Source organism: Buceros rhinoceros, unplaced genomic scaffold (genome assembly GCF_000710305.1).
Source record: "Buceros rhinoceros silvestris isolate BGI_N320 unplaced genomic scaffold, ASM71030v1 scaffold19008, whole genome shotgun sequence".
In the NCBI taxonomy this organism is placed as follows: Eukaryota; Metazoa; Chordata; class Aves; order Bucerotiformes; family Bucerotidae; genus Buceros; species Buceros rhinoceros.
This window is the reverse complement of record NW_010428831.1, coordinates 32463-40392: the sequence shown is the minus strand read 5'-3', so window position 1 is coordinate 40392 and position 7930 is coordinate 32463. Positions and strand designations below refer to the sequence as shown.

The window sequence follows — 7930 nt, the reverse complement described above, 5'->3', positions numbered from 1 at the left end:
TGAGGAAGACCTTACTTCATCTTCAGGACCAGCAAAGAGACCCCCGAAGAACAGCAACACGCCTGCGCAAGGGGAGGAGACCTAATTTACATCAGAAGCGGGACAGAGTTATGCGTATGTAAAGACGGGCGGAACAATCTTTTGAATATGTATGTCTGGTTGCACGGCTGACGTGGACGAACCGAGCAGGGACAGAGCAGTGAAGGGCGCGGTGAGTTCAGCGATGGAAACTTCTGAACTGCGGAGCCAAAGGTTTGTCAGCGCTGAGATGGAGCCCGGTGACTGCTGGTGAGCCCGAGGGGTCAGTGCGGGTGCCAGCGCTCTTCAGCTTCTTCATCAGTCGTCTGGGTGACGGGCTGGGGTGCAGCCCAGCCAGCCTGCAGATGTTAGAGAAGAGGGAGGAGTGGCTGATGGAGCAGGGGGTCGTGCGGCTGTTCAGAGAGACCCTGTAGGCTGGAGAACTGGCCAACAGAGTCCCACTGAGCTTCATCACTGGGAAATGCCAAGCTGTGCAGCTGGCGAGGGGTAGTCCCCATGCAGTGGTACAGACTGGCAGCTGTCAGCTTAGAACACAGTTTGGTGGGAAAGGACCTGGAGGTCCTGGTGGGCACCAGGTTGACCATGACCCAGCAAACGTGCTCTTGCAGCAAAGGCAGCGAACACCATCCTGAGCTGAGCTAGGACGAGCCTTGCCAGCTGTCTGAGGGAGGCGATCCTTCCCTTTACTCAGCACCGACAGTCCACAGCTGTGCAGTCCTGGGCTCCCCTGTGTCGGACAGACATGGACATACGGGATTGTGTCCAGCAAAGGACCAGGAAGAGGCTGAGAGCTAGAATTGTTTAGCCTGGAGAAGGCTCAGGAGCTCTTACTAACGTGTTTAAATATCAGGCAGAGCAGGTGGGAAGGCAGAGCTAGACTCTTCTGAAGTGGAAATTTGTGATGGAATTGAAATTCCATTTAAATGTAAGGAAAACTTTTTGTACCGTGGGTGTGGTCAAGCACTAGAACAGGCTGCACAGAGAGGCTGCGGCGTCCCCACCCTTGGAGATACTTGGAAGGCACTGAAAGCAGCCCTGCTCTAGCTGACCCTCCTTTGAGGTCTCTTCCAATCTCAGCTAAGGTCTGTTTCTGCATAAACTATCCCTGTGTGAATTTAAAGCCTGAGTAAGGGTGACCTCTGGTGTCATTGCTGGTGAGGTAATCAAAATCCAGAAGTGTTCAGCGTGGCAAGAGAGCGCAGCTGAAGTCTGTAGGAAACAGACCTCTTTACCTCTTGCTTCTCAAGCGAAACCCTAAAGGAAGAAAAGAATGAGAAGAAAGGAATAATTTATACGAATATATTCAGTGAATATATTTTATTGATGGTTATGACCAAGGGTCAAATGCCTCCACTGCTTGCATTGTTTAAAGGGTTTTGCTTGCTTGCGTTTCTCTTTCCTCTCCTTTGGAGAGTAGCAGAAGGTAAAACAAAGTCCTTCCCACGTAGGAGGTTTGTGAAAATGAGTGTTGCTGAGAGTAGGTTCATACTATGGTATCAGTGGATGAGGTTTGCAGTGAAAAGTAGCAGAGATTGCCTCACTGTGGGTATCATTTGATACTGAGAGTATCGTTTGCCAATGGAAAGTTACTGATTAATGAAACATCAGAGCCTGATCTCAAAGAGAAAATGTCATAGTTTATGTTGGGATGTCAAATGTCCTAACACTGGTGTCATGAAAGTTAAAGCCAAGGAAGCTTTTAGGAGCTGCCGTCAGGATTGCGCGCTGAGCATGAGCAGTGTCAGCCCATCCATCCTTTCCGCCACCCACAGAACCCTCACTGCTCTTTGCTCCTCACCTGACTGAGAGCGGCAGCAGCTGACAGTCCCCCTACGCCTGCTGATTCGTTGGTGTGAGTGAGGAGTGGAGAAGGGGGGGTTAGGTTAGTGGAGCCACCTGAACTGGCTCTGAAACCAGCAGGCTGCGCCATTTGCATTTGTGCCTGGTGCTGGTGTAACCAGTGGCGCACGTATGCCATGTCCTGAGCGTACTGGTTCTCCCAGAGAAGCTGCTGCTGCTGCTCTTGCAGTTGCACTTGGGTTTCTTTAAGGATTTTTGAGTATTGGATGAGTCTGAGCAGCTCCTGGTGCAGACGCTCATTCTCTGCTTTTACTTGTTTGATGTGCTGAATTAGGGACTGTTTTGCTTCTGCTTCTGCTCTCTTGGAGAGAACCTGGATCTTCCGATGGACGTCCCTCTCACAGTCAGCCTTGGCCTGCAGAAATCTGCTCTTGATGTTGCGTGTTTCGTCTGAATGATGTATCTTTGTGACCAGCAATTCCTTCTCCAGCTCTTTGATCTTTTTCGTCTGTTCCAGCTGTTCTTGGAAAGCCTGCAGGTCTTCAACTTCCTTGTTCAGAAGAGAGTACTTTGTCTCCACATTCAACAGAGCACTCCGTACCTCCTTCTCTTTTTCTGCGTACTCTGAGATTAGCTCCTTTTTCTGCTGCCAGACGTGGGACAGATCGGTGTGATTCTGGTCATTCAGTGTGGTTAGCAGACCCTGGTACTGCTGCAAGTGTTTTGTGAGGTAGGACAGGTAAGCCTTGCTCTCTTCCTGATTCCGTTTGGCTTCCTTTTGTAGGAATTTATTTTCCTGCAGGAGATGCTCCAGTTTTCCCATGTACGTGTTCAAATGTTCAGTGAGGATCTTGTTTTCCTTCTGCAAGTAGGATTTCCTCTCTTTGATGAGTGTTTCCATGTCACTTATTCCTTTCAATGTGTTTCCATTCTTGGCTCTTGCTCCTTGCTTGATTTTCCCAGCAGACGTGGTGTCTCCCTTCAGCTGCTTTGCCTCGGATGCCATATTGCACAATCTCTGTCAAACTGCACCAGAATGAAAAATGACAAATTCTGGGTGAGTGTTTATGCCATGTGTATGATCGTTGCTTTATTCCCCAGTCATGCCCTCTTACGTTCTTATGTGTCAACTGATTATTCTGGCAGCTGAAATGCCTGACCTAGAATTTTTAACGCCTGGCCCGTGCCGTGAGCTGGAGTACACATGCACATCTGTGTGTTTGCATTTTTACCTTCCTGTTAACCGAGAAGTAGTTCTGCTAATCTAAAAATAGAGGGGTTTAAGATTTCCTTTTTTGTCATATAATGTTGTGCTGTTTCTGTAGTTTAGAGTACAGAGTCAAATTCCGCCGGTGAGTTTTTACCGCTGTACATTGTGTACTGTCTTTCTGTAGGCAGTAGATCTTGACAATAAAACTTCAGCAGCGAGTAAATACTGCAGCGCTAACAGCGGCGTGCTGTGAACTTCCAAATTCATAAAGCAAATTCTAAACTGGAGCTGCTGAGTCGTCATGCGGGATGGAAGGTGCCTGTAGAAGATGTCATGGACAGCAGTACAGATTAAGCCCTGTTCCTTCACCCAAGTTAGATTTCTGTGTTTGCATTTGAAGAGACAGCGACATCCTTTTCCTGGGTTTAGGAAGTTAAGTCAGTAGGAAAGGAGAGCAGAAATGGAAATGCTGCAGCCAGTTTTAAACCTGCGGCTTCAATGATGCGTCAAGGTATTTAGTCACCTTGGAGAGTGACCACATCCTTACCCTTCCTGAGGTAACAAAAACCAGTATCTTCCTGGCTTTCATCTTAACTGTAGCGTCATGTGAGATGGGACACGGATAACTAATTATTTATGAATACAGAGAGAGCGACAGAATGGCCATAACGGGGATAATGGCTAAGGAAACATCGTCCCACAGCTGGCCGTGGAATGTGTGCCGTGGATTTTGGTGGCATGTTGAATGTGTCCTGCAGCTGTGATCTTCCCGGTGCCAGGACTGCATTCTTCCCTTGGAGGCGGTGGGTGGCAGGTAGGTACAGAACAGCATGGGCATCTCTTGAGACCATGCTGGATCATTCCTTTCGACGTTACCCATCTGGGCTGCTTGATCCATGTTCTACTCCGGGTTTGCCACGGGTGAGTAACCTGAAATCCGCTTTGGCGTTTTGGCCAAATTAAGGCAAAATGTTTTACTCTGTTACGAGAAAGACGTTATGGCTCTGTCAGAGGACACTGGTGTCCAAGCTGATGCCTTGGTTTTCTCTGCTGTAAGGAGTTGTTCTGTCTGGGTCCTCTTTTGCTGAGTCGGTAACAGGCCTTTCATAAAGACAGTTTAACGAAGGCAGAACCTTTCTGCCTGTGTCATTTCCTATTTTTGCTGGTGAAATGATTGCAAGGCACAGTGTTACCATAGATAATCTGTTTGTCTTTCCACAGCACACTGTGGGTTTACTGCCTGTGGTAGGTGTGTGAACAAGCACTGCCTAGCAGGTTTGATTGACCTGGTTTTATTTTGAAACTCTCAAGGTTTTGGGACTTTTTGGGAGGGCGGATCACCCAGTCCATACTGGGGGGTAACAGGAGTGGTTTGCAGTGGAAGCGCGATGCCACGCTTTTTTGTCCTTGACTGGAAATGCCTTTCTAGCATGTGTCCTGCTTCAGCTCATCTGCACTGTGTACAAATAGACACACTTCACACTTCTGCACGTAAGAGTTCTGCTTATTCTGTGTTATTTGTTCACCGCTGATAGGACAGACACACAGAACCACCACAGAGCTGGAAGGGACCTCAGGAGACTGTCCAGTCCAGCCCCTTGCTCAAAGTATGGTTAACCAGAGCAGGGTGCTTAAGACTGTCCAATCAGGTTTTGAATGTCTCCAAGGATGGAGACTCCACAACCGCCCTGGGCAACCTGTTCCTTCTGAGTGTTTGACCCCCCTCACAGTAAAAGTTTCTCTTTCATCCTCGTCCTGTCAGGTCCAATAATTGTGTATGTCCGTTCTGTTTAAACGTTCCCTATCCCGATCCTCCTCCGCTGAGGGCAGGTCTTCCTTGCTCCTGACTTTCTCCCTGGCCTCAGGGCCCTGGGATTCTGGAAGGCCAGTAAAGACCAATGCAGAAGAGTAGCTCAGCCTTTCTGGCATCCTTTGTCGGCAGGTACCCTGCCCTTTCCGCTAAGAGGCCTTGTTTCCCTAGTTGTCTTTTTGCTGCTCACATACCTGTAGAAGCCCTTCTTGGAGCTATTCACGTCCCTTGCCATGTTCAATTCCAGATGGCCCTTGGCTTCTTTGTCGCCCTTCCTGCACACTCAGGCAGTGTCTTTGCACTCCTCCTGGGCTGCGTGATCCTGCTTTCACCTCTTGTACGCTTCATTCTTACATTCGAGTTTTGTAAGGAGCACCTTGGCCTTCGGTGTAGGCCTTTGGCCACCCTTGTTTGACGGCTCTCTCAGCCTTCCCTTAGATGAGAGATGGCCCCAGTCCCTTAGTCATCTTCGTGGCCCTCCGTTGGACTCTCTTTAGTGGCTACATGTCTCCCTTGTACTGGAAAGCCCAGAACTGGACACACGTTACGGGGGTGGCCTCGCTAGCGTGGTGCACACAGGCAGGTTTCCTTTTCCAGTTACCCTGCCCTCCCCAGCATTATGCATCCCCTCAGAAGCTGCCTGATCTGATAAAGCTGATAAAAGAGGAAGGAGGGAAGTGAACTCAGGCACCCCCCACCCCCACAGTACCATACGTAATCACATATAAGGTCTCTTCCAACCAAAATGATTCTATAAACCTCTACTTACTTTGCATCTGAAAACTGAACGTTTAGGGAGGGGTCCTGGCAAACTTCAGTGGCCCTAGAGAGCAAGAATAAAGATCCCGAAATATCTTGGAGATACTCAGAAGCTGTCTGGACATGATCCTGGACAACCTGCTGTAGGTGGCTCTGCCTAAGCAGGGTGTTTGGACCAGATGACCTCCAGACATACATTCCAGCCTCAACCATCAGTGATTCTGTGACAGGATGATAATGATGCTCTGGATCATTTTCCTATGTACCTGCATCTTACTGGCCGAAAGATAGAAGCTAATTTGTAGTGTGCCAGAGCTGTCTGTTCTGCGGGAAATTGTGAGGGGCACAAAAGACGCTGTGAGATCACTTTGACCAATCAGGCTGGGGCTGCGGGTGACAAGAAGAGCCAGCTCTGGAATGGGGATCACATCCATGAGGGTAGGACCTCTGTGCTTATTCTTAGATGTACACCCAGGTTTCCACGACAAGAAAACAACACCCCAGAGAGGAGCCTTGGGTGAAGAAACACGCGTGGTGCAACCCATGGTGAGACTTACCCAGCTGCTGCTAAAACTGGCCATGGTAGGACGCACCTTAGAGCACAGGGTTGTTTTCCACTAGTGAATAATGAATTCCTGAATGATGCAGCGCGGCAAGAAGATGGGAGCTGTGCATATCTGAGATCCACGCTCTTTCCTTTAGGTTCAGAACTTTGGTTTCGTTGGTCTGGGTGGCACAGGTTCGCGCTGGCGAGTCTAGCTGAACACTTCCTGAATTTGAGAAATAAGTTAGAGGACGTGTTCTGTAACGTTTGTGAGATACCAAGGGATGGAGTAATGGTTGATGTCCTATAGAGAGCTTTTAAAAAACCCACCTTCTGTACATGTATCGAGTTGTTAAAAGATAATACTTCATAGGGGAGGGATGTCTGGTAAATAGACATGATTTTCGTGATTGGAATGGGGCAGGGGATTGTTGAAATAGCAGGAAGGGGCAGTATAATTATTTGGATGCTCACAGTGTGAGCACTGTGCCTGCAATCCCACGTTAAGAATTAGGTTATTTTTTTTCTAAGCATTCATTTCAGGAGGGGATTTGGGGTTTTTTTTTTAAACATGCAACATTATGTTTTAAAACTGCTGAGACACCTGCAATGTAAGAGGCACCTTAAGTCCACAACAGACACTGAAGGAGGGAAGACCGTCAGTATCAATCATTCTTGAAGGCATAACTGGGAAGTAAAGGAGTGAATAGTACTTTTGTGTGCTGAATTTCTAAACTGCTTGTTCAAAAGATGAACAGTGCAGTTGAGGGTTCGGAACTGCAGAGGAGTCTGCCTACCCCAGTGGTTTTAGTGAGCGTTCGTACTAAAAGCTGCTGTATCCTAACGCAACTGGGAGCCCTTTGTAAAGAAAATACGCAAAATTCTAATAGATAGGTGAACAAAATAGTACAAATACACTAGAATCACCTGTCACAGTAGCAGCAGAACAGCTTCCAGGCTGGGGATGTGGCAGCTGCATCAGAAGCAGGCTGGGTGTAGGGAGACTTAAGAATCCGCCTAGAAATCCGTGCAGTTGTGTTTGAGAAACCGGCCTGAAGAGCTGGAAAGGTGTCGCAGCGGATGGGTAGCAGCACCAAGCTGATGCTGGTTGTGTGGGCTTGGGGGGAGGCAGTCGTGGAGCTCTGTGAGTGTCAGGGGAATGACTAAATCTGCATGGGAAAAACAGGCCTCCCTAGAGCTGGTGCCGGACCAAACGTGGGTTGTTTAAAAGCACTGACCTTTGTGGCGCCTGTGCTCTTCATGGCTTTTCCAAACGGGTTCTTCGGGCTCGCAGCTCCTGGTTTGCTGGGCAGCACTTGCTGTGGCTGGAGAATGGTGGTGGTTGTCAGCGCTGCGTGTCCATGGCGACGAAACACATGAAGTCACGAGAGCAGCTCTGCAGCGGGATTCTCGGAGCCGTTTCAGTTCCCAGCTTGACTGGGAGGCCTAACCGTACCGTGCTTGGTTCACCCGCGGGCGTCACTTCGGCACAGATGCAAAGGCGGCGTGGCTTAGAGGAGCGTCATTTACAGTGGCCACCGGATTGCGGGGAAGGAGCCTCAGCGGGCTGCTAGGGTGTGCTGAAGGAAAAGGTAGGACTTGAGACATGGTCATCCTTGGGGACAGGCTGCCAGGTTGTACTCAAGTGTGAGTATATGGGAATGTTGGTGACTTGCAAAGGGCAGAGGGGAGAAAGGATTTTTGCAAGTGCAGTCCTTGTTTATGGAGGGGTTTCTTGTTTGGGAGATGCTTCCTGCAGTTTGTAGGG

At 48.9% G+C, this 7930-nt stretch overlaps 1 protein-coding gene across 1 annotated transcript; it reads right to left on the bottom strand.

Moving 5' to 3' along the window:
* Positions 1-15: 15 nt before the first annotated feature.
* On the bottom strand, positions 16-2845 carry CCDC166 (coiled-coil domain containing 166; the record flags this gene model as incomplete). The annotated part of the gene is made up of 2 exons (XM_010142431.1): positions 1838-2845; positions 16-81 (listed from the first exon to the last, which is right to left on the bottom strand). Coding segments are annotated over exons 1-2 (1074 nt in total), but the record flags the coding sequence as incomplete, so codon positions are not given.
* Between the last annotated feature and the right edge of the window lie 5085 nt (positions 2846-7930).